This window comes from Falco peregrinus, unplaced genomic scaffold, assembly GCF_023634155.1.
Source record: "Falco peregrinus isolate bFalPer1 unplaced genomic scaffold, bFalPer1.pri scaffold_40, whole genome shotgun sequence".
Lineage (NCBI taxonomy): Eukaryota > Metazoa > Chordata > Aves > Falconiformes > Falconidae > Falco > Falco peregrinus.
Window position 1 is genome coordinate 1,968,130 of NW_026599607.1, and position 24,205 is coordinate 1,992,334.

At 51.5% G+C, this 24,205-nt stretch overlaps 1 protein-coding gene and 1 pseudogene across 1 annotated transcript; one reads left to right on the top strand and one right to left on the bottom strand.

Annotated features, from left to right (window-relative positions):
• Positions 1-4,565: 4,565 nt before the first annotated feature.
• On the bottom strand, positions 4,566-6,707 carry LOC129783403 (olfactory receptor 14J1-like; annotated as a pseudogene).
• A 4,176-nt stretch (positions 6,708-10,883) lies between these two features.
• On the top strand, positions 10,884-11,819 carry LOC129783404 (olfactory receptor 14C36-like). The gene has a single exon (XM_055793379.1). It carries the CDS (start codon positions 10,884-10,886, stop codon positions 11,817-11,819), a length of 936 nt encoding a protein of 311 aa, XP_055649354.1.
• The last annotated feature ends 12,386 nt before the right edge of the window (positions 11,820-24,205 follow it).

The following is a 24,205-nucleotide window of genomic DNA, read 5'->3' on the forward strand; positions in this document are numbered from 1 at the left end:
TGTGAGGGTCACATTAATGTAGATAAAACTCCGTCTGAACCCAAGGAAATGATTTTGGACTCTGAGGGTGATCAATCACTGGAAATGATTGCCAGGAGCAGCTGTGGAATGTCCATCCCCGGAGATATTCCAAACGCACCTAGACAAGGTCTTGAACAACCTGCTCAAGCTGAGCTTGCCTCATCTGAGGATTGCACTGGATGATCTCCAGAGGTCTCTTCCAAACTCGATTCTCTGTCATTCTGGTATCATCAAAGAGTAAAGTAAAGACAGAAAGAAATGTAACACATATACCTTTGACCACAAAGATGGTGGGGTCCATAGAGAGAAAGCAAGCTGGAGCAGAGGAAATGTTTGAGGAGCAAGGAGCGACAGAGATGTTCTGTGCCATCACCCCCTCTTCACTATCGCCCCTATGTAGGAGGGGGCCTGGAAATCAGGACCATAAGTAACAACCAGTTAGCTGAAAGGAACGTGCTCCAGCTTGTAGGCCACAAACCCTGGGAGGATAAGGAGGGTGAATAGATAACAACCAACAGGATGAGTCTGGCCGAGAAAAGGTAAGGAGATGAAGAACAGATGGTGCCAAGGAGAAGTAACACTTTGTTGTTAATTGATGAGTGTAAAAACTTACTTAAAGTGTCCTTTGTTTGTAGTTAACCAAACAGGGATTGCCTGGTATGTAATGTTTAGTTTTAAGAACCAATCTGTTTAAAACGCGCAGCCTCTGATAACATATATAAACTCGTGCTTCTGCACAATAAGTCGGCATTTGCTAGCATCAAACAGCATCCTGTCTATCCATCGCAGCAAACTGGAGACCCCGACGTGATGGGTTTATGAACCGCCAGGCTGAGCGGCAGGCTGCAAGTCCCACAGAACGTTGAATGAGCTGCTGAAAGGTAGCAGGAACCGGCAAATGAAGTCCCTCTGGAACTGAGAGATGAGCTGTGGGAAACATGGGAATCAAGTGTCTTCCCCTGTGAGGGATGTATATGGACTCATAAAGGGTCTTCTAGTCAGATCCGGGAGCCCATGCCTCAGTCTCCCCAAATGGTGACCCCTATGGTGGTGTTCCCAAGCCTTGGAAGAATAAGGACGGAACTGGTCGATAAAAAAGCCAGCTCGTGGAAGAGGGCTGCGTTCCGGAGGAGACGGCTTGGCTGAACGATCGTCTTGCTGTCTGGACCAGGCAGACAACCTAAACCCCGAGGATAACACCTGTATGCATCGAGACAGGTGAGCAGCCAAGAAACTTTAGAGACTTGGAAAGAATGAAAGTGTGTACAGACAGCAGCCAATTGTATGATGCTGCCGTGGAGGGGAGCTCCGTGTCGGGAATGCATTTAGCATCTTGGTGGCAAATTCTGACTACTCTTTGCCAAGGGTGGACTAATTCTACTAACGGTGCCAAACCAGAGGAGGCTGTAAATTCCACTGACAGCGAGACTCTTCTCAACACACCGTCAACGATGACGATTCTGTCCACACCTTCTCTGCCCCAAAAGCTTCCTCCTGTCACTGACTGCAGCGACCCTCACAACACAGGACCAAGCACGGGAACAGGACAACTTGAACAATGATGCCATTGACACTGATAAAGCTTTTGATCCAGGTCCTATAGATCTGGAAAAGGAATTAGACCTTCCCCCCCCACCCCCAACCGCCTCTCCCGATTTATTGACTGTACTTTCAGGGAGGGTGAAAGGGGGTCTGAGGGATTGGTGGCAGGAATGCAAGTGGGAGGTGCTTAAGCGAGGGGTTTTGGAAGTCACTATGGCATGTTCAGTATTTTGTCAGACAAATCAACCTGCAGAGTGGCAGCCTGTGCAATACGAGGCTGTTACAGAGTTAAGCAAAGCAGTGAGGGAAGGGAGGATTCATAATACATTTGCTATGTCCCTTCTTGAAGTGATGGCAGAGCCTTATACACTCACACTGCATGATTGGAAGTTACTGCTTTGTATGGTACTAACTGATACAGTATATGATGTGGTTATCTGATTTTTGTGAGCTGTGTGTAGTGGCCTTGACTGAAAACCTTAATTGGGGAATTGCTGTTAACTGTGAGCAGTTGGCTGGAGAAAGTAGTTGTGCCGATTCTGTGACCCAGGCAAGGTATCCCAGGGACAACTGTTTGCAGATGAAGGAGATGGCTATTAAGGCAGTCAGGGTGCGGGAGTCTGGGCGAGCCTCTAGCGAGTCATTCGCCACAGTCTTGCAGGGTCCTAAAGAGTCATGTACTAACTTGATTGATCGGCTTCAGAATATTTTGCAGCAAGTGGAACATCAGGAAGCTCAAGGGTTGCTTTTTTAAACAACCAGCTATGATAATGCCAATGAAAATTGTAAATGGCAGCTTTCACAATCACAACGCCAACATGTGTCAGAATGATTATAACGCAGAACTCACAGCTGACTGTAACTCTCAGGTTGTGCTCTGGAATGCAGCATAACACATTTTTTTGCTTCTCTAATCTTCTGTAGAATAGTACACACTCTTAACTTGCTTAGTAAATTAGGCTGCTAGCTTGCTAATCAAAGTAATACCACAAATACTATATCTTTTTTCTTTTTTTTTTTTTTTGGCTTCTTAACAGATGTTGATTCTCTCCGTCATATCTTGTTACAGAACCGAGTTGCTATTAACTTTTATTATTAAAACAGGGACACGAGTGTGAAGACTTTGATAGGATGTGCTATGTGAATCTGAGTGACCACTCTGAATCAATCCACTAAAGCATACAATACTTAAAAGCCTTAAACAAAAATCTGCAGCAGAGCCAGGGGCGGGATGCCGTTGGTCTCTTCTCGTGGCTGGGAAACTTTGGGCCATGATTCAAAAGTATTACAGGATTTATTATCATTATCTTTAACCACCTTAGTGATGTTTGCCTTATGTCTCCCATGCCTTTTTTCCTGTATTCAGTGTTTAGTTGATTGTAACATAAATCAGGTCATGGTCACCCAGCTACACACAACCTTTGCCTTGTCGCAATTAACAAGCAAAAAAGAGGAGGATAGAGAATGTCTGGAGAGAGATATAGGAGAGGAAAATGAGAATGTTTGACCTAACAAGAGATGAGAGAACAGCTGGGTACTGTGAAGGAGAGTAGGAAAGATGAACATGGTTATCTAGTGATAAATAGGTGTCTGCATGCGTGTAGTGATATACAGCTATGTAACTGCTGAATGATTCCTGCCCTGAGCCTGGTGGTGCATGCAGCTGCGGTTTGTGTCCAGGCTCAGAGATGTAAATAAGGGCTTCTCTGTTATGGGAAAGTGTCTCTGGTTACATAAAAAAAAGAGGGAATGAAGGGAATGACCCCAGAGGCACGTTCAGAGAAAGCATGCTATGTTTTGAACTTTTTGACTGAACCAGTCCTTCTTTGGTGTGCCCTTCCTTGAAACTGACTTGCGGACATTGTTGCAAAAAAGTGAATGTATGTGGGGAATGAAGAATCTTACTGAAAGCCTTGATATTTGGGACAATTGATTACCTTTGTGTAATGTTAATCCAAAAGAAGTTGATATTGTTTGCACTTGGAATGTCGATAGTTGTCTTTCTGTAGATGCTAATGTAGTAGGAGGCTATGATGGGAATGTATTGCAGCGGTTCTTCTCTTATCCAGAGTAACAGCAGGGAAAGCATCAAAGAGTTAAATCACCTTGTTTGGTAGGCAGTTCAGAATCTGAGTCAAATTTGCCACTATGACATACAAAACAGAGCAACTATTGGCTTTTTGTTGTTGGCTCAAGGACATGGCTGTGAGGATTTTGATGGTATGTGCTGAATGGATTTTAGGCGCCCCACTGCAGCAACATGTTATCAAAATCTGAGAAAATGTCAGCCTTTTTGGCATCCATTCACTCAGTTGGCAGTATTGTTTGTTTGCTGTTGCCTTGGTTGCTGAATGTTTGCAAGGGCCCCGCAAAACACGGCAAACCTGGTACTAGCTGTTCAAAAACAAAAAGGGGGAATTGTAGAATTGTACAGAACAGAGACAGTGGGTTGTTTTGACATAGATAAAGTGCAGCTTTGGCCTTGCTTTGACAATGTGCAGCTGAAATCCTGCAGCAAAGAGTTAAATAACTTTGAGGGAGTATGAGAAGAAACTAGGATGAGACAGAACAAAGGAGGAATGTGATGTCACCTGTAGAAGATAAGGAATCAGCACGAACAGTAGAGAGTAGCCTGTAGTGAACATCGTTAAGGAATGTGTTGTATGAATTTGTCTGATCACTCAAAAAGCATAGCTCAGAAATTAGCAGCACTGCGCAAGAATATGAAGCATGTTACTGAAGGACATGATCCTTTTTCTGACTGGCTTTCAAGCCTTGGGTTAGGGGGCTGGTTACAAACCATAATCAAAGGAGCATTGATGGTATTGACAGTATTGTTGGTTTTAGTATTATGTGTTCCTTGTTTGTTTCAACGCTTACAAGGAGTGATGAGTAACTTGATCGAATGCATGTTTAAAACAAACGGGATTTGGATTGCTCAAAAACAAGAAGGGGGAGATGTAGGAGGGGGCCTGGAAATCAGGACCATAAGTAACAATCAGTTAGCTGAAAGGAACGTGCTCCAGCTTGTAGGCCACAAACCCTGGGAGGATAAGGAGGGTGAATAGATAACAACCAACAGGATGAGTCTGGCCGAGAAAAGGTAAGGAGATGAGGAACAGATGGAGCCAAGGGGAAGTAACACTTTGTTGTTAATTGATGAGTGTAAAAACTTACTTAAAGTGTCCTTTGTTTGTAGTTAACCAAACAGGGATTGCCTGGTATGTAATGCTTAGCTTAAGGAACCAATCTGTTTAAAGCACGCGGCCTCTGGTAACATATATAAACTCATGCTTGTATACAATAAATCAACATTTGCTTGCATCAAGCAGTGTCCTGTCTCTCCATCGCAGCACCCTTGCACCTCTCAGGGTGTTGGTGTGTAGATGAATTGGGAACAATGGAGTAATTTGGCCCTTGGAGAAACTGTCAGGGGAATGGTCTTTATGTTTCAGTCCTGGTCTCTCACAGTCCATGTATTTTTTAATTGGCAATAAATTAAATTGAATTTTAATACGACACATTTTGGCCATGACCCATGAACATTGCTGGTATAATTTCTGCTTTTTTCCTGTTGAGTCAGGGGAGCGGATGAGCAGCTGTGGTGCTGGCTGGGTGCTGGCTGTGTTTAACCCTCCACAGGACCACATCAGGACTGCTGAGCCCACAGTGGGGCTCCCCCGCACAACAAAGACCCTGACAGACCGGAGCAAGTCCTGCAGAAGCCAGAAGGATGGTTGGGACCTGGATCATGTTATGGACAAGGAGAGGCTGAGAAACTGGGGTTTATTTGAGATAACATCTAGAGTGAAAGACTGGAGCGCTGGACCCAGGTCAGTTGGTGGGAACTCAGTCAGTGGTTTACTTCACTATTTCTCAAAGCAAAGCCGTGAGGACATGATCTGGCTGGAGGTGTCTGACCACAGCCTTGGCTGAGTGGCCAACTGTGGCAAGAGCTATGGGACTTGTGTGTAACCAGTGACAGTAGGAAAGTGGCTCCATTTACATTTAGAGTTGCAATGGAGTTGGGTATCACTGAGCCACTAAGGATGACAGAGCTGACCATGCAGCAAATGTTCCTCGTAGCGACTGGGGTGTACAACAAGCAAAGGAAACGACTGATGCTTAGGACATCTTGGGGCACCTGGGGCAGCTTCCCCTGGGTATCCAGGGAACATGGCACCGAGCAGAGCCCTGCGTCCCACCTGATTACTGCCTTGCTTCCTTCACCGTGACCCAAGGAATTGCACCAGGACACCCTGCCGTGTGCCTCCACCCTGTTATTTGCCCCAACTTTGCACACTCACACAGCTGAGCTCTACACTGGTGCTTTACTCTCCTCAGAAGTTGATAGATGTCTCCACTACACAAGCCCCTTAAATTACAGAGATGTGACACAGGAGTCCAGCTGCACCATCCTGGATGCAAACATACAAAAGCCTCTCGGTCAGGCAGGCTGGGTTCATTCCTTTGAGGAAGTGGAGTGCATGCAAACATTCCAGGAGAAACACAGTTGTGACATTAAAAGCGCTAAATGCACAGGATGTTCCAGAGATGACCAGGAAATGCCTTGTGAGGAGATTCGGGCAGTTCAGTGCTGCTGAGAGACACCTGACTGCATCAGCTTCTTCAGTGCATCCTTCAGCTCCTGGTTCCTCATGCTGTAGATGAGGGGGTTCAGTGCTGGAAGCACCACTGAGTACAGAACTGACACCACCAGGTCCAGGGATGGGGAGGAGATGGAGGGGGGCTTCAGGTGGGCAAACATGGCAGTGCTGAGAAAGGGAGACCACGGCCAGGTGAGGGAGGCACGTGGAAAAGGCTTTGTGCCGTCCCTGCTCAGAGGGGATCCTCAGCACAGCCCTGAAGACCTGAACGTAGGACAGAACAATGAAAACAAAACAAACAAAAGCTACACAAGCACCACACAGAAGCAGCCCCACTTCCCTGAGGTAGGTGTGCGAGGAGGAGAGCTTGAGGATCTGTGGGATTTCACAGAAGACCTGTCCCAGGGCATTGCCTTGGCAGAGCGGCAGTGACAGTGTATTGGCCGTGTGCAGCGCAGCATAGAGAAACCCACTGGCCCAGGCAGCTGCTGCCATGTGGACACAAGCTCTGCTGCCCAGCAGGGTCCCGTAGTGCAGGGGCTGGCAGATGGCCACGTAGCGGTCATAGGCCATGACGGTGAGGAGAGAACACTCTGCTGAAAGGAAAAAGACAATCAGGAAGAGCTGTGCAGCACATCCTGAGTAGGAGATGTCCCTGGTGTCCCAGAGGGAGTTGGCCATGGCTTTGGGGAGAGTGGTGGAGATGGAGCCCAGGTCGAGGAGGGAGAGGTTGAGGAGGAAGAAGTACATGGGGGTGTGCAGGTGGTGGTCACATACTACAGCAGTGATGATGAGGCCGTTGGCCATGAGGGAGGCCAGGTAGATGCCCAGGGAGAGCCAGAAGTGCAAGAGCTGCAGCTCCCGCGTGTCTGCCAATGCCAGGAGGAGGAAGTGGGTGATGGAGCTGCTGTTGGACATCTGCTGCCTCTGGGCATATGGTCCTGTCACAGGAGAAAATGTACAGTGATAATTTATGGGAGACTTCTGCAAGCAAAATCAAAGCCATTTCCCACAGACCATCCCCCCGTCACACACAGACATCCCTCTCTTTTCTCGGAGACCTTCCTGCAGCTGTGTGGCTGCAGCCCTGCTTGGTGCTGGCCGTGTGGGTGATGAAGAGCAGGGCATCTGCCCACAGGCTCTTGACCAGCCAGCCCCACTCTGCAGCAGTGGGTGGGGGCAGGGACCAGTCCTGGTGTTTAACTTTTGTCCTCTGAAACCAGTGCCAACGCAGAAGGGCTGGTCAGCGTCTGCAGCGCCAGTGCTAAGGAACGGGAAGGGTGAAGGCATTGTAAGAGAGCTTTAGTTTTTTTCACAGCTCCCCCCCATCTCTCCTGTTGAGTATTTTCAGATGTCAGAAAAGCAGAGCATTTTTGCTGCCCTCCGGTGGAACAGAGTGAGGTCTGTGAGGCAAGAGGATTGCCTGTGGGTGAGTGCCCAGTGAGGGGAGGTGGTCTGTCCTTCTGGTTCCCAGGACCCCTGGTACCAAGTGTCCCCGAGCCCGGGGGTGCAAAGGCTTTGCTTCAGAGCAGAGACATGGCCTGGGCAAGGGAGAGCTGAGTCTTGAGCCCTCGGACTGTGCAATGAAGTGCTGAAATGGGCTCTGCAGGGCTTACTGAAGCTCTGGGGACATCCTCCCCGCCCTGCCTGTAGAACCACCAGACACACACATGCACACACACTCTTTTAGGAGTACTTGGGTCCTTTGCTGCAGTCTTCCTGGTGTCCTCTCTAGTAATGCGTTAACAGAAGTTGATACTCCTGCACAAAACTTTTTCTAGTAAGAGAATTGCCACTGCTGGAAATAAGTGTGTCCCCCCAGGTGAGGCAAGGCCCGTGAGGGATTGCCTCATCCTGCTGCCCAGCAGGTTCCCCTGCAGCCCCAGGGACAGCTGGAGGGAGCCCAGAGGGGCAGAGGAGGGAGGCAGGGAGAGCTCAAAAGCAGCCCTTGGTGGGGGGCTGCTGAGAGCTCCCTGCTGGAGAAATCTGCAGAGCCCTGGAGCCGGTAAGTGTGTGGCTGCAGGGCAATGCCTCTGCAGTTGCCAGCCGGGTCTGCAGCAGCTGGGGCCCCCCCAGCCTGTGGGACCCTGTGGGAGCCTTGTGCTGTGGAGGAGGCCAGTGTGCTGCAGAGCAGGGCTTCCCTGCTGCAGCGTGGGAGGGCCAGGGCATGTGGGCTGCCTTGTGCCAGGGCCGGCTGCAGGGCTGTGAAGGTGGCTGTGCAGGCAGGGGTGCCCAGGGCTGTCCTTGCCAGCAGGGTCCCTGCAGCCCAGGGGGCTGTGTGCTGGGGCAGGGGCTCTGCCGCCTGCCAGGGGCAGCTCTCAGCCTGCCGGGGGGCTCCCGTGCGGCTGCGGGGAGAGTGTGTGGGTGCAAGGAGCGAACCCTGTCAGGGCAATGTTCTCGTGCTGTTGCGTGGGTGCTGCACTGGTCAGGGCTGCTCGCAGCTTCTGCTCATGCCCACCTCATTTCCAAGGCGACTTCTCATGAGCACATTCATGGCAGGGGTTTTCTGCTGGAGTCTCTTCTTGCCTGAATCTCTGCTTCCATTTTTATCTTGCTCATCTTGGTAGGAATGGAATCTGAACTGTGTAGGTCAGAGCAGGGGCAGAGACTCTCAGAGCATCACAGTGATGTTTATGAGGAAGGTCAGCAAGTGCCTTCCCTCTGCAGCAGCATCCAGATCAAAGCAGCATCAGCTCTCCTTTTCCCTCAGGCTCTGGGGGAGCTGTTCTTTCAGGCCTGCAGGCAGAGAGCGGCTGCAGGGCAGAGCTGGGCACACAGGGGCTGAGCTGGGCTCTGTGAGCGCTGGCAGGGAAGAGCCGTGGGGCCAGAGAAAGAGCTGCTGGCAGGGACAGCTGCAGGCGTTGAGCGTGGCTGTCCTGCATTGCTCTGGTCTGGGAGGTGCTGTGCAGGGCTTGAGAAGGGAAAGGCATTCCAGTGTGCCCATCTGTCTCTCTCCTGGCTTTGCTCAGATGATTTTGGGATAACTGACCGGCTCGGTTGGAATGGGAGTTTCAGCTGCAGGCTCAGGCACAGACCCTGTGAGTCCTCCTGTGCCGATGTGAGCACAGCAAGGAGGTGTCCCATGTTTCCTCCAATCTGTGAAGCTGTGGGCAATGCAGTGTGTGATGCTGGGGAAGGAGCTGGCTCTCCTTTAACAATCACTGTAATCAGGACCCTTGGTCACCTGCTTGGGGTGTCCACCCAAGCTGCATGCTGCTTCCAGGGCACACTGTGACCATGGGTGTCCCTGGCTAGAAAGGGGGGTGCTGAGACTTTGAGAAAGGGCGAGCCATTCTGTGCTCTGTAGTGGATCCCTCTGCTCTTCAGCAGTGTCTGCTTGCTTTTTAGGGTAACAAAGTGTCCTGGTTGTGGCTGGGATAGAGTTAATTTTCATCTAAGTGGGAAGGACTTTTGAGAACAATTTTGAAAATGCACTGATATTTTTGGTTGTTTATAGGTGATGCAACATGTTCATGCTCAGTATATGAACTTGGTGGGGTTTGCTGGGGTCTGCCAGTCGATGCTGGGGACTGGCTGGGCATCAGTCAGTGGGTGATGAGCAGCTGTATTGTGTATCACTGTCTTCCCTGCTTCCTTTCTTCCTTTCTTCCTTTCTTTCTTTCTTCATTTCTTTCTCTCTTTCTCTCTTTGCTTCTTTCCTTCCTCCTTGTTTCTTTCCTTCTTTGTTTCTTTCTTCCATTCTTCCCTCCTTCCTTCCTTCCCTCCTTCCCTCCTTCCCTCCTTCCCTCCTTCCCTCCTTCCCTCCTTCCTTCCTTCCCTCCTTCCCTCCTTCCCTCCTTCCCTCCTTCCCTCCTTCCTTCCTTCCCTCCTTCCTTCCTTCCCTCCTTCCCTCCTTCCTTCCTTCCTTCCTTCCTTCCCTCCTTCCTTCCTTCCCTCCTTCCTTTCCTTCCTTTCCTTCCTTTCCTTCCTTTCTTGTTGGATTTTATTACCCCCGACTACCTCCCTCTCATTATAACTGTCATTCTCATTATTGTTATTGTAATTTCATTTTTATTCTACTGCATTTATGATTTTTTTCTCGCCTCAAACTTCAAGATTTACATTCCTTTCTGATTCCTCTCCTCATACCTATGGGGGAGGGGGGAGTAAGTGAGCATCCCTGTGGTACATAATTTCCAGCCAGGGTTAAACCAGGACACATGTCAGTGTAATTGGACTCTATCACAGAAAGCTGCAAGTGCAGGGCAGCTGAGAAGGAGCTGGAGGGACTCACCAGAGTCCCTGCCTCTGCCCTCAGGCACAGACAGTGCCCTTGCCTCTCAGCACTCACTCTGCTCTCCCTGAGCACAGCACAAAGCCCTCCTGACCTGACTCTGGCCATGGCCGTTGCTCAGCACGGGCAGAGCCGATGCTGACAGGCCCTTCTGCGCTGGGAGCAGTTTGGGCTGAGCCAGTGCAAGGCCAGGACTGGCCCCTGCCCCCACGGTTCCCATGAAGCCCCTGCTGCAGAGCAGGGCTCACTGCTGGGCAGCCAGCGGGCACAGCCCCTGCTCCTCACAGCACACTCGGCCAGCACTCAGCACAGCTCCAGCCACGGCTCGGAAGGGAGCTCTCCTAGGAACGGCAGAGGGGGGGACATGGGGCAGCGGGGGCGCATCTAGGAGAAACGGCTTTCACTTGGCTCAAAGAAGTCTCTCCTAAATTGTCCCTGCCTTTTGTCCTTCAACAGGTCCCTGTGTTCAGAAACAGAAGATGTCTAACAGCAGCTCCATCACCCAGTTCCTCCTCCTGGCATTGGCAGACACGCGGGAGCTGCAGCTCTTGCACTTCTGGCTCTTCCTGGGCATCTACCTGGCTGCCGTCCTGGGCAACGGACTCATCATCACCACCGTAGTGTGTGACAAACATCTCCACACCCCCATGTACTTCTTCCTACTCAACCTCTCCCTCCTTGACCTGGGCTCCATCTCCACCACTCTCCCCAAAGCCATGGCCAACTCCCTCTGGGACACCAGGGACATCTCCTACTCAGGATGTGCTGCACAGCTCTTCCTGATTGTCTTTTTCCTTTCAGCGGAGTGTTCTCTCCTCACCGTCATGGCCTATGACCGCTACGTGGCCATCTGCCAGCCCCTGCACTACGGGACCCTGCTGGGCAGCAGAGCTTGTGTCCACATGGCAGCTGTTGTCTGGGGTAGTGATGTTCTCTATGCTGCGCTGCACACGGCCAATACTTTCTCACTGCCACTCTGCCAAGGCAATGCCCTGGGACAGTTCTTCTGCGAAATCCCACAGATCCTCAAGCTCTCCTGCTCACACACCTACCTCAGGGAAGTGGGGCTTATTGTGATTAGTTCCTGTTTAGCCTGTGGATGTTTTGTTTTCATTGTTCTGTCCTACGTTCAGATCTTCAGGGCTGTGCTGAGGATCCCCTCTGAGCAGGGACGGCACAAAGCCTTTTCCACGTGCCTCCCTCACCTGGCCGTGGTCTCCCTCTTTCTCAGCACTGCCATGTTTGCCCACCTGAAGCCCCCCTCCGTCTCCTCCAAATCTCTGGACTTGGCGGTCTCAGTCCTGTACTCGTTGGTGCCTCCAGCAGTGAACCCCCTCATCTACAGCATGAGGAACCAGGAGCTGAAGGACGCACTGAAGAAGCTGATGCAGTCAGGTGTCTCTCAGCGGCAATGAACTGACTGTGGCTCTTTACAAGGTATTTTCAAGTCACGTATAGGACATCATGTGTGTTTAACATTCCATCTATGACAATCATGGTTTTACTTCAATGTATTTCCTCACTCCACTTCCCCAAAAGCATGAACCCAGCCTCCCTGACCCAGAGGCCTTTGTACATGCGCCAGGGAGGATGGTACATATATACTCCTGTGTCACATCTCAGTAATAAAAGGGTGGGTTTTTTCAATGCCTATATCTGGAGGTTGGTCTCTTCTTCCAAAGCTGAGCTCAGGAACAGGCTGCAGGAATTGCCCCCAGAAGACCATGCTGCTGGGCTTGGGTTCCCCATGGCTCAGGGGAGGAGGGCATGGGGCAACGCGTTAGGGCATGGGCCTGTGTTGAGCCTTGGCGTGTGGGGGCCCAGTGCCCATGGGAATGGTGGGTGACCAAGAGGGATGTGCCTGGGACCATCTCCCTGGGCTTTCAGGCACCGCTGCCCTGCACAGCAGCACCGCCTGCTCAGGGCCATGCCTGAGACCACATCCCTGGGCAAGAGCAGGTGTCTCTGTGGGTGCCCCAGCTGGGGCAGGCTGCTGTGTCCCTGGTGCAGCAGGAGGTGCCTGGGGAGCCCCCAGGCCAGCAGCCTGGTGCTGGGGACAGGGACTGGCCCCGAGGGGCTGCCAGGAGTGGGCAAGCAGGGTCCCTGTGAGAGAGGAGCAGCAGACAGAGGGAGGCAATGGCCTCTGTGTCCTCATGCCATGGCTGGTGCCAGCCCTGGGGCTGACTGGCAGGAGGAGACCCCTCTCTGCCCACCAGCATCTGCTGTGCCCTTGTGATGGTCTATGGCCATGGGGTGAGTGCCCAGAGCTCTGCAGCCCCCTTTGGGTGGGCACTTGCATGGGGCCAGCCCCGCGTGGGCTGCTGTGTCTGCCTGGGCTGGGGAGAGGGCAGGGGAGGTGGGCAGAGCTGTGGGGGGGGCTGGGCTGGGAAGGGCCAGGGAGAGGGAAACACCAGTGAGAGCTCAGCTGTGTGGGTGTGCAGGGTGGGGGCACACAGCAGGGTGTCCTGGTGCAGACCCAGGGGTCATGGTGAAGCAAGCAAGGCACCAAAGGAGCGGGACTGAGGGGCCAGATCTGTGCCGTGTTCCCTGCACACCCTCAGAAAGCTGCAGAAGGGAAATTTTCCCCACAAATTCCCAAACACTGCTCATTTCCAAGCCTGGTCATATACCCCAGCCCTCATTAGGGACCACTGCTGCATGGCCACCTCTGTCCTCCTCCGTTGCCCAGTGATACACAACTCCATCACCATTTCTAAATATAAAGGGAGCCACTTTCCTACTGACACTTGTTACACACAAGTCCCATAGCTCTTGCCACAGTTGGTCTCTCAGTGAAGGCCATTGTCAGACACCTCCAACAAGATCATGTTCTCATGGCATGGTGTTCTAACAAATATTGATTGAGATCCCACCAGCTGGCCTGGGTCCAGCGCTCCAGTCTTTCACTCAGAACCATTTCTCAAATAATACTCTTGCTCTCTCAGCCTCTCTTTGTCCATAATGTGTTCCAGGTCCTAACCATCCTTCTGGCCTCTGCAGGACTTGCTGTGATGTGTCAGGGTCTTTCATCTGCTGGGAGCCCCATTGTGGGCTCAGCAGTCCTGATGTGGTCCTGTGGTGGGTTAACCTGAGCCAGTGGTGAGACAAACATCACTTGTTGTCAGCTGCACTGACTCAACAGGACAAAGGGAGAAGTTAAACCAGCAATGCTCATGGGTCAAGATAAAGACAAAGAGATCTCTTAATGATTCTTTTCATGGCCAAAGAAGTGTCGTCTTTTCCACATGCCACACAAAGATGTGTGGCAAAGATTAATTTATTGCCAATTAAAAAAGTGTTTGGATTGTGAAATACTATGCAGGAGAAACAATGGCAGAGAAAACCTGGCTTTTCTGGGGGAATCCGTCTCCTTGGTGTCCACTGGATATGTAAGCAAGGATGCCAGAAGTCCAGGGGCTTGTGGGCAAGTTCCCCAGACTAAACAGTTTGCCCACTCTGATGTTCACCTGCACCTGGAGTCCCTAAAGAGGACAAGCTGCTCAGGGATGTGAAGAGCAGTGCCAGTCTTGGTTGTAGTGACTATGAAATTGTGGAGTCTCTGATGCCCAGGCACGTGGGGAAGGAGAGCAGCAGAGCACAGCCCAGGGCAGGAGGGAAGGAGAACCTGGCCTGCTGAGGGCACTGGCAGGTGGGATCCCATGGGGGCAGGGCCCTGAGAGCATCCCTAGGCCTTCCTGGCCCTGACCAGCCTCACCTGGGGCCTCCACCCAAAGCTTTGTCCATGGCTTCGGGGGGCCATTGAAGCCAGGCAAGAGATTCAGCCCCAGCATGATCTATGCCGTAGGTGTGCAGGTCACCTTAGAGAGGCGTGTGGGTCTCCTTAGGGTCACAACAGGCACAGCTTTGCCTGCCCATGGACCTTGTTGGTTCGGAATGTCAGCATCACTTCCCAGCATATTCTGAATGGGGTTTGCCAAAGATATGAAACCGTGGCCCTCCAAGTCCTGGGGACTTTCTGTTGCCTCCCTTCCTTCCTCAACTCCCTCCGAATTATACACATCTTCCTTGCTGTCAAGGCTTGTCTCTGGCCAAAAGCCCAGCAGCCACCCAGCCGCTCCCTCCCCCCTTCCCTCCACAGTCAGGGCCCAAAAATGAACACAGTCACGGACAGGGGGTCTAACGAGGGATGAGCGTGGGGACACAATCACTTCCCGCACTCTCTTGGCAAGGCACTTCTTCGTACGCTCCAGGGCACTGCTGGCTGCCTCTGCTACCAGGTCACGGAGTGGGATTGTGTTTTGCCTTCTGTCCCCCAGCACCAGCAGGGCCTTTTCTGCACAGACACTGCCCAGCCAGGCAGGTCCCAGGCCCTGCAGCTGCAGGGTGTTAGTCCATGCGAGGGAGGTGCAGGCTCTGCCCTTGGTCCGTCCTGCATCTGTGCAGCTCCTGCCAGGGCGGCCACCCCACCTGCCAGGGTTCCCCTCCGTGGCATCCCTAGGGCACAGGGATGCTCCTCTCAGTTTGGTGCCACCGACAGACACTGTGAGAGTTGCCTCCACTGGATTATCTTTACAGCTCTTAAACTGTAATCAGGAGAGTCCCCTGTGCTGCCCACACTGCCCCAGTATGTCCCAGTGGCCTCCAGGTGGGGTGTGAGCCCTTCCCCACTGCTCTCTCAGCCTGACCATCCAGCTGGTGTTTTACTCATCTCTTTCTGTTCGCACCCAGAGTGTCATGGACTTGCTTGGGCAGAAGAACGGTGATGAAGACCATGAGAAGAATTTTGTAAAGCTGAGGGAAATGACATCCACTGTGGAGCTCCTCACGCACAACAGCAGGCTGTCAGGTTGGTGAGGCAGGAGTTACCCTTGGGAAATCCACCTGGACAGTTACCCGCTCAGGTGCCAGAAATGTCACCCAAGGCGACTCTAACTGGTGGCACACCCCTCACCATGGGGGTTTGAGCAGCCTGTGGTTCCCCGAGCTGCACTTATGGACTCCTTCCAAGACAGATGCAACACTTACTTGTCCTTTCTCACAAGTGATCTCTGCCAATTCAAGGAGCTTTCAAAAGCGATACCTCAAGGAAATATTGATTTTATACCAGAACTTCACCATTATTATTAGTTATACTACGCCCTTATTTTCTCTCATCTTTAACATATTTGCACCTGAGCAGGAGACAGTGACGGCTTCTGAAGTCATCTTTTCAGCAGACTGTCTCAGCAAAGGCTCTTTCAGTTATTCACCTGTTTTCTCCTCCCTTTACTCTTTGGTCTTTTCGGTACCTCTCACCTGTGCTGCTGTTTTTACTTCAGGAAGGAAAAGCTTGCATGTCTTCCTGCAGCCGAACTGTCTCCTTACCCAACTCTCCCCTTGTGTTTAGATCTATATTTCTGTATCTAGCACCTAAAAGATTTCTCATGAGAGTGTCCCTTGCGGAAAGGCACCTCATCAGAGACAGCTTGGACTCGGCATATGCTTGTGGAGGGTGTTGGCTATTTATGCCACTTGATCATTCTTCACATTGCTTGCAGATTTGAATAATTCTTCTGTACCGGTGTGCAGCCAGTCCTCTAAGGCAAATTGGTGGGGATGGTGCAGAGGAGCTGCAGCACCCACCTGCAGAATTGAGGGGAGAGGTCTGACGTAAGGAGAAGGGATGTGAGTCCCAGGGGACAATGAGAAAAAGGGTGGTCATGGGGACAGTCAGAGCAAGGTTGTCCATCCGGTGTCAGACCTCAAAGAACTGCGTTTCCTACCAGTCCAGATATCCTGAGGAGATCCTCTGCATCATTATCACTTGGAGATTGCTGCTAGAACCTCCTCTCTAACCTAAAAAGTAGCAAAATATAACCTATGAAATAAAAAATACTTATTTTGAAGTGCACTTTGAAATCCTCTCTCTTACCTACATGAATGGAACAGATTCAATTAGCTGCACAGGTCTTCAAGACTTGAAGGAAATGAGAAAAGCAAATACCTCATTAGGGCCTTGGGGGCTCCTGCCATGAACCTGAGCTACTGAGAGCAGACTGAACCAACCACTGAAGGAATGTAAGTCAGAAGCAGCACTGAAAATACCTTCAAACATTGATGGGTCCCGCTGAGGGCCATTGCTGACAAAGCGTCCCCATGGACTCGTTAGAGTAGCTAATTAGAGGCCAGAACTGCAGGTAGCCAAAGGTACTGTGTCGGTGGCTGTAATGCTGCAAAACACATTTAGATTTTTTTATGAAGCAGAAAGACCAAGCCCTGACCCCCAGGCTCTTGGAGGGCAGAACATAAGAGCCTCCAAATCGAGTTCTATGTCACAGGCCTTGGTGGGAGAGGCAGCTGCCATTGCCAGGGGGACAGAGGCCTCAGCCCCCAGTTGAGCCCTCAGCCTCGCTGCAGCCCTGGGCCATCTCCACTGCAAGTTGCCCTACACTGTCCATGTGGCACCTCTTTCCACTCTGGGGGTTGGCATCTTCCTTGCTTTCCCACCCAGCCCTCACACCTGCATTTTCCTGACTTTTCTGAAGTTTCTCCCCTCATCCCTGCTTCTTCCTTGAGACTTAAAGCCATGGGACAATCCAGGCTGCCTCTGGGTGAACTCTGGCATCAGAGGGCAACCCTCCGAGGGACATTTCTTTTTCCTCACATCCAATCTTACCCTTCCAAGCAGCACTTTGCGGAGGTTTTCTCTTCCTGTCGCTATCAGGAATCACTCCCTTATCTCTTTACACCCCCCTTCAAGCAGGTGCATGCTATCACTGTGGTGCCCTGAGGCTCCACTTTGCCAGTATCAAGAAGCCCAGGACCTTCAGTCTCTCTCCACAGGCACCAAACTCAATCCAGGCAGGTATCCTCCACAGCCTCTCCACTTTTCCCCCATTCCTCCAGAATGAGAAACCTCAAAGCCCAGGCACAGATAACCTGGATGTGGCCACAACAGTGCTGTGTCAAGGGGGATGATGCTGAGTCACGGGGGATGATGAATCCCTTGTCTGGGTGGCCACCTATGGTGAAAACCTCCAAAGAATCACCAAAGGAGGACAGTCAATGGCCAGGGAGGAAAGGGAAAGGAGAGGTGAGCTGCTTGCATGGGAGGATACAGGGGTGGTCAAGGAGGAGCAATTGTGCGTGGGAAAGGAGGGAAAAGTTGGGAAAGGGTGAAGAATAGGAGTCCATAGGAACCAGCCAAGCAGCCCTGCATCTGAGCAGCAAAGCTTGGAGTGGGAAAAGAACATCGCAGGTCATCTGACCAACTTTCTGATTGGCTTCAACAGCCGCTGGAAACCTGAGTGATTTCCCTGCCATCATGAAGGCAAGATCCATGGTGGATGGAGATCCAGAGTCATTCATGCTGGAAGGGACCTCCGGAGGTGTCCAGGCCTACATGCTGCTCAGAGAACGATCAGTTACGGGGTTGAAGCAAGTAGCTCAGGCTTTCCTTCAAGTGGGGCTTGAAAAGCTCCAAGGATGGACATGGCACAAGCTCTGTGGGACATCTGCTCCACTGCTTGACTGTTCTTCATGGGGAAGGACATTGTCTTCCCTTGCTTCAGCTGATGCCCATTGGCCCCCACACTCCCATCATGCACAACAGGCAAGAACCTGGCTGCCTTTTCTTGCTGATATGGCCCAAGAAGATATGGGAAGGCTGTTATTAGGTGTCCCCAAAGCCTCCTCTTCTCCTGGCTTTGCACCTTTCAAATAAGGCCCATGGCATCCTGGGCTGCATTAGGAAGAGCACTGCCCAAGGGTTGGTGGAGGTGATCTTTCCTCTCTACTCAGCCCTGCTACAGTTTGTCTTGTTGACTTGCTCTTGAATTCTACTTTACCAGTGTCACCCATACTTGACAGAAAGGTGCTGTCCACATTTTTCACCATTCCTGCCTTGTCTTTTGTTCAAAACAAGTCCAGCAAAGCATTTGTGCCATGTTGGTCAGGGATCATTGCTGCGATGGAGAGACGGGACGCAGGTTGATACAAGCAAATGTCAATTTATTGTACAGAAGCACGAGTTTATATACACTTTCAGAAGCTGCGCGTTTTAAAAAGATTGGTTCTTGAAGCTGCACGTTTTAAACAGTTGGTTCCTGAAGCTGCGCGTTTTAAACAGATTGGTTCCTGAAGCTAAGCCTTGCATACTAGGCAATCCCCGACTGGTGGTTAACTACCAGCAATTAACAGCAAGGTGTTACCCTTCCTTCACGGCATCCGTCCCCCACTCCCCTGTGCTCTCTCAGCATGGCTCATCATGTTAGTTTTTGTGTCTATTCACACTCCTTGTCTTCCCAGGGTTAGTGACCTACAAGCTCGAGCACATTCCCTTCAGCTAACTGATTGCCACGCATGGTCCTGATTTCCAGCCCGCTCCTGCAGATCATCTTCCAGTTTCCCTTCAACCAAGGCCTTCAAGTAAAGGTCCCTTTCTCTAGCGGTCTAAAGGAGATGTCGTTCTCCTTCTAACCTTCATCAGGAGGTTGAGAGAATCTGAGCAGAAGCCCTTTGCACATGGAGGAGTTAGTGATGAGTGCCACAGAAAACCTGAGCAGGCCTGTGCTGTGCTCCACGTACCTCTTGGCCTTCAGGCTGAGCTGTGCTGAGTGTGTCCCTGGGTTGCAGAACAAGCCATATTGGAAGAAGAAATCTGCAGGAAGCTGCTGGTGAATGGCCAACCGCACGCCCTTACCTTTGTCTGAGGCTGCAGTTACCAACTCCCAAGTGAACATCTCCTCTTAGAACACGAGAAGTGATGACTAGAATGGGTTTCCCTGGCAGAAAACACTTCAAGAGCTGACAGGAGCGGTGTGGGATAACCCTTCTGCAGGCAGGATCTGCACAACTTGCTGCACCACTCTCCCAACGCTGGAAACTCCGTGTTCCCGGCCTCGGAAGGGACGGCATACAGCTGAGACGATTGTCTCTGTGTGTAGAGAGTTGGCTCTAGCCAAGGCCAATTGAAATGACACTTTGTCTCAGAGTCCAAGTGCCTTTCTTACTGCAGCCATAACCAGCTGGGCTGCTGATGGCCAATCCCCCAAGGAAACTGGAGACTCCAGGGACCTCAAACTCGCCTTCATGGCCACGTGCCTCCTATGAGCTTCTCAGATGTAATGGGTGTCATAATGATAGCCCAGATCATCAGCCTGCTTGTGGCCTCGGTTACTCCTTGGTCAGCGGTTCCTGAATTGGAGAAGGCAGTGATAAAGAGATGCACAGCAATGGAAGAGATGGCCAAGGACCCTGCAGGTGCCATGAAGGCTTTGCAGGAAGAAGTGTGAGAAATAGCCCCTATAGCTGTGCAAAATGGAATGGCGTTAGATATGAAGGTGGTGTCTGAAGGCAGAGTCTGTGCTGTTCTTAATACCAGTTGTTGCATATACGTAGATCAAAGTGGGAGAAATTCTACAGATATATGTGTAAAAAAAATTTGGACACATCCTATTATTTGTCGTGAGTTCCAGAAAGTTTGCACCTTCTATGAAATTGAAGACATTTGGAATAGCCTGACGTCCTGGTTTCCTGATTTACAGCTATGGATTAAGAAGTTCATCTCCGGATACCTTTCTCCTCCTTCTCTTTGATCGCTCCAATCCATTTTACCTATGTAGCTTGTGCTTTAAGGTTCAGAGAGGAAAATTTGGACTGTCTTTCAGTAGTGTCTCTAATATTCCCTATGGGCAACTCTTCAGTAGTGGCAATAGACCTCATGGGGATTTGCTTGAACTAACAATTATACAGCTGAGAAATGTATTTTTTATTTATTAATTTCTATCCCACTCCCCCCCCCCCACACACACACGATAATTAATCCCTCTTTTATTCCTGCTTACACCCTGTTCTCTAAGAAAAGCAGGCAATAATTACTGCCAAGAATTTGCTATATTCAGCTGCAGAGTTGGTTGAAGATCTGATGTAAAGTGATGTAAGTCTCATGGGGCTGAAGACAAAAATATTGAGGCTGGAGAGCTGGGGAGCAAGGCTGTCCACGCAGTGATTAGCTCCAGGGACTGCTTTTCCTACTTGTCCGCACCTCCTCAGGAGACACTGTGCATCAATAGTAATTGGAAAAGCCTTCTATCCTTTCCCCAAAGTGCTCATTACCTGCCTTTCTCTTTCACTGTACGGCTGAAACTTATCTCATTAAGTGTAGGAGCCAAACTTGAAGACCAGATGTCCCTGATGGAGGAGACAGGGCTCGTCAGGGCGTTCTCCCTCGTCATGAGCCCAGGGTGTCTGTGGTGCTCTGGACTTCAGGTGTTCAGAGGAGCCTGAAGAAACCTCTCAAGATCACCAAGTCCGGAGCAAAGCCCACAGTCCCTGGAAGCGTTAATGGGCCCCACTGAGGGCCATGGCTGAGAAAGCCGCCCCATGGCCTTGTTAGAGCCCGTCCTTGGGGGCTGTGAGTGCAGGAAGGCAAAGGCGCTGTGCAGGCAGCTCTGCTGCTGAGCAAAGCCTTGGCTTGCTTGATGAAGCAGAAAGGCCAAGCCGTGACCTGCAGCCTGTGGGGAGGTTGGTGCTGTCCCTCACAGAGGGCTCAGGGCTCTTGCTGGGGACCATGGAAGGTGGGCATCCAATGCCCAGTGAAGGACAGCAATGGCACAGCGACTTCCAGCTTCCCCATGGGGCTGCAAGGAGGCAACGATGCCCCCGTGCCGTGAGGACATCATGTCTTGACATGACCCTCAGAGGCAGAGACAGCTGCCACAGCCAAGGGGACACAGACCTGGGTTCTACTGGTGCCTTCCAGCCTTGACAGCACCCTTTGCCCTCTCCACCACAGGCTGTCCTACATGGTTGGAGCCCTGCCCCTGTTGCCCTGCAGGCTGTAGGCACCATCTCGCTGCCCTGCCTTGCTCTCACCCCAACATTGCCATACCTTCGCTGAGGTACCTCCACTCTCACCGGCTGTTCCTTGAAACACAAACCATGGGCTGATCCAGGCTCCCTCTGGCTGAGCTCTGGCACCGCAGCAGGACCCTTGCAGTGACAGTTCTTCCTCCCGATAGCCACTCTCCATTTGCAACATTACACTTTGTGAAATCTTTTCCCCTCTCCTCTTTCTTCCCACTACCCAGAAAGGCTTTACCACCTCAGGAACTGCCTTCCAAGCAGGGAACATAACTCAATAGCTATTTTTGGTGGTCTTTCCCCTCAAAAAAGTGAAGTCACCTCCACATGGTCTTCTAAACCACATGGCTGCTGCTGGCCTTTTAGCTTCTCCCAGAGACGTGACCAAGCCACATGCCTGCTGCTGTCCTCTCATGTCCACAGGCAAAATGGACATGACAGCCTGTACCCCAGCCCTTCTCCTGGATGGGGCCTATGGGGTCCCTTGGCAGAGGGACTGTCCCAGCCACGTTCCTGATGCTGGCCTGTCACCTCCAGAGACAGAACTGACCTCACAGGCCCCTTCACAGCCAGGCATGTCCTCCTGCATGAGGAGTTCCTGAGAATCAGCTGTCCTCCTCATAACACACCCCTCTGTCACCCTCATTCTAACCCATGACCTGGCCACAGAAAAGCAGCCTTGTTTCTTTCAGATTTTTCAAATGCATTTCCCACAAGCCATTTGAGTGGAGAAACATTCTTCACATGAACTTCCGTAGTTGTGTTGACATACACATGATATATGATCTTTCATATATATGGCTTTTTTTTCCAGGTTGGACTGACCGCTGGAGATCATCGAATCCAGCCCTCCAACTGAGGCAGGGTCAGCTAGAGCAACTTGCTCAGTAACTGGTCTAGGTAGGCTTGCAATATCATAGAGGCATAGGAACAGAGAATCATTTAGGTTGAAAAAGACCTTAATGATAATCAAATCCAACCGTTACCACAGGACGGCCAATCCCATCACTAAATCATGTCCCGAAGCACTGCATCTATGTACTTTTGAAACACCTCCAGGGCTGGTGATTCCACCAGCTCCCTGGACAGCCTGTTCCAATGCCTGACCATCCTTGCAGTGAAGATGTTTTTCCTCATATCCAATCTAAAGCTCTCTTGGTGTAAATTGAGGCATATTCCTCTTGTTCTGTCGCTTCTTACCTGGGAGAAGAGACCTACCCCACCTTTCAGGTCTACAACCCAACCTTTCAAGTCTACAACATCCTTTCAGGCAGAAAGATCCCCCCTGTGGTTCCTCTTCTCCACACTGTACAACCTAAGTCCCCTCAGGTGCTCTTCAACAGTGCAGGGCTCCAGACCCTTCACCACCTTTGTTGCCCTTCTCTGGACATACTAAAACACCTCAACATTACTGCTGAAGTGAGGGGCCCCAAATGGAAACACAGTGTTCAAGGTGTGGCTTCAGCAGTGCCGAGTACAGGGCGTCCATCACTGCCCTGGTCCTGCTGGCCACACTGTTTCTGATAGCAGACACGATGATATGGGCCTTCTTGGCCACCCGGGCACACTGCTGGCTCATGCTCAACCATCTGTCAACCTGCACCCTCAGGGTACTTCCCCACCAGGCTGCCTTCCAGCCACTCTGGCCCAAGCCTGTAGCGTTGTGGGGGGCTGTTGTGACCCACGTACAGAACTGGCACTTCTCCTGGTTGAACTTCATACAACTGGACTCATCCAAATGATCCAACCCGTGCAGATCCCTCTGCAGAGGTTTACTGCCCTCATGGAGATCAAGACTGCCACCCAATTTGGTGTTGTATGCAAACTCACTGAGGGTGCACTCAAGCCAGATCATTAATAAAGTTCTGAAGCAGGACTGGCCCCAACACTGAGCCCTGGGGAACACCACTCCTTATGGGCCGTCGTCACCTGAATTCACTTCATTTACTCCCCCTCTTGGGGCTTGGGTGTCCAGCCAGCTCGAACCCAGCGTGGAGAACACCCACCGAAGCCATGAGCAGCCAGTTTCTCCAGGAGAATCCAGTGGGAGATGCAGCCAAAAGGCTTTCCTAAGGTCCAGTTAGACAGCATCCACAGCCTTTCCCTCATCCACTAGGCAGGTCACCTTGTCCCAGCAGGAGATCAGATTCATCAAGCAGGACCTGCCTTTCATACATCCATGCTGGCTGGTCCTGACCTCCTGGTTATCCCGAACCTCCCTCCTACCCTTCTTGTAGGTGGGCAGCACGTGACTAACATTCAGCCTTCTTGGACCTCCCCAGTTAGCCAGCACTGTTGAAAGTCATCGCTGTGGTGAGGCAATAGAGAAACAGACCAATGATTTTCAGAGTGTCCCTGCCTCACGGGATGTCCATGGTCAAGGACACAATCAAAAGCACACAGGGGCTGAGCTGGGCTCTGTGAGCGCTGGCAGGGAAGAGCCCTGGGGCCAGAGAAAGAGCTGCTGGCAGGGACAGCTGCAGGCAGCAGAGCCCTGGGCAGGGACGGGGGGAGATGCTGAGGGGGACCCTGATGCAGGGCAGATAGGGGCACCTCCTGGCCATGGTCTGCCGTGCAGGTGCCTTCCCTGAGCAACACACCTCTGCTCTCCTCTCCCACCCAGCACAGCCTTTAGACCGTTGGTTCCATGTGTTTCAACAGCTCCTGGTCCAGCAGAGCAGCAGGAGGGATGAAGTGCATCTCTCCTGCTGCCACGGTGCCATTTCTCGCTGAGCACAGCCTGAGGGTGACTGCCCTGCACTGCTGCTGTGTGGGAGGTGGTGTGCCGGGCTGGGGAAGGGGAAGGAGTTCCCGAGTGTCCCTTTGTCTCTCTCCTGGCCTTGCTCAGATGCTATTGGCATTGCAGACAGGCTCTCTGGCAATAGGGGTTTCAGCTGCCGGCTCAGGCGCAGACCTTGTGGGTCCTCCTGTGCAGACATGTCCTCAGCAAGGAGGTGTCCCAGCTTTCCCCAAACCTGTGATGCTGTGGGCAATGCAG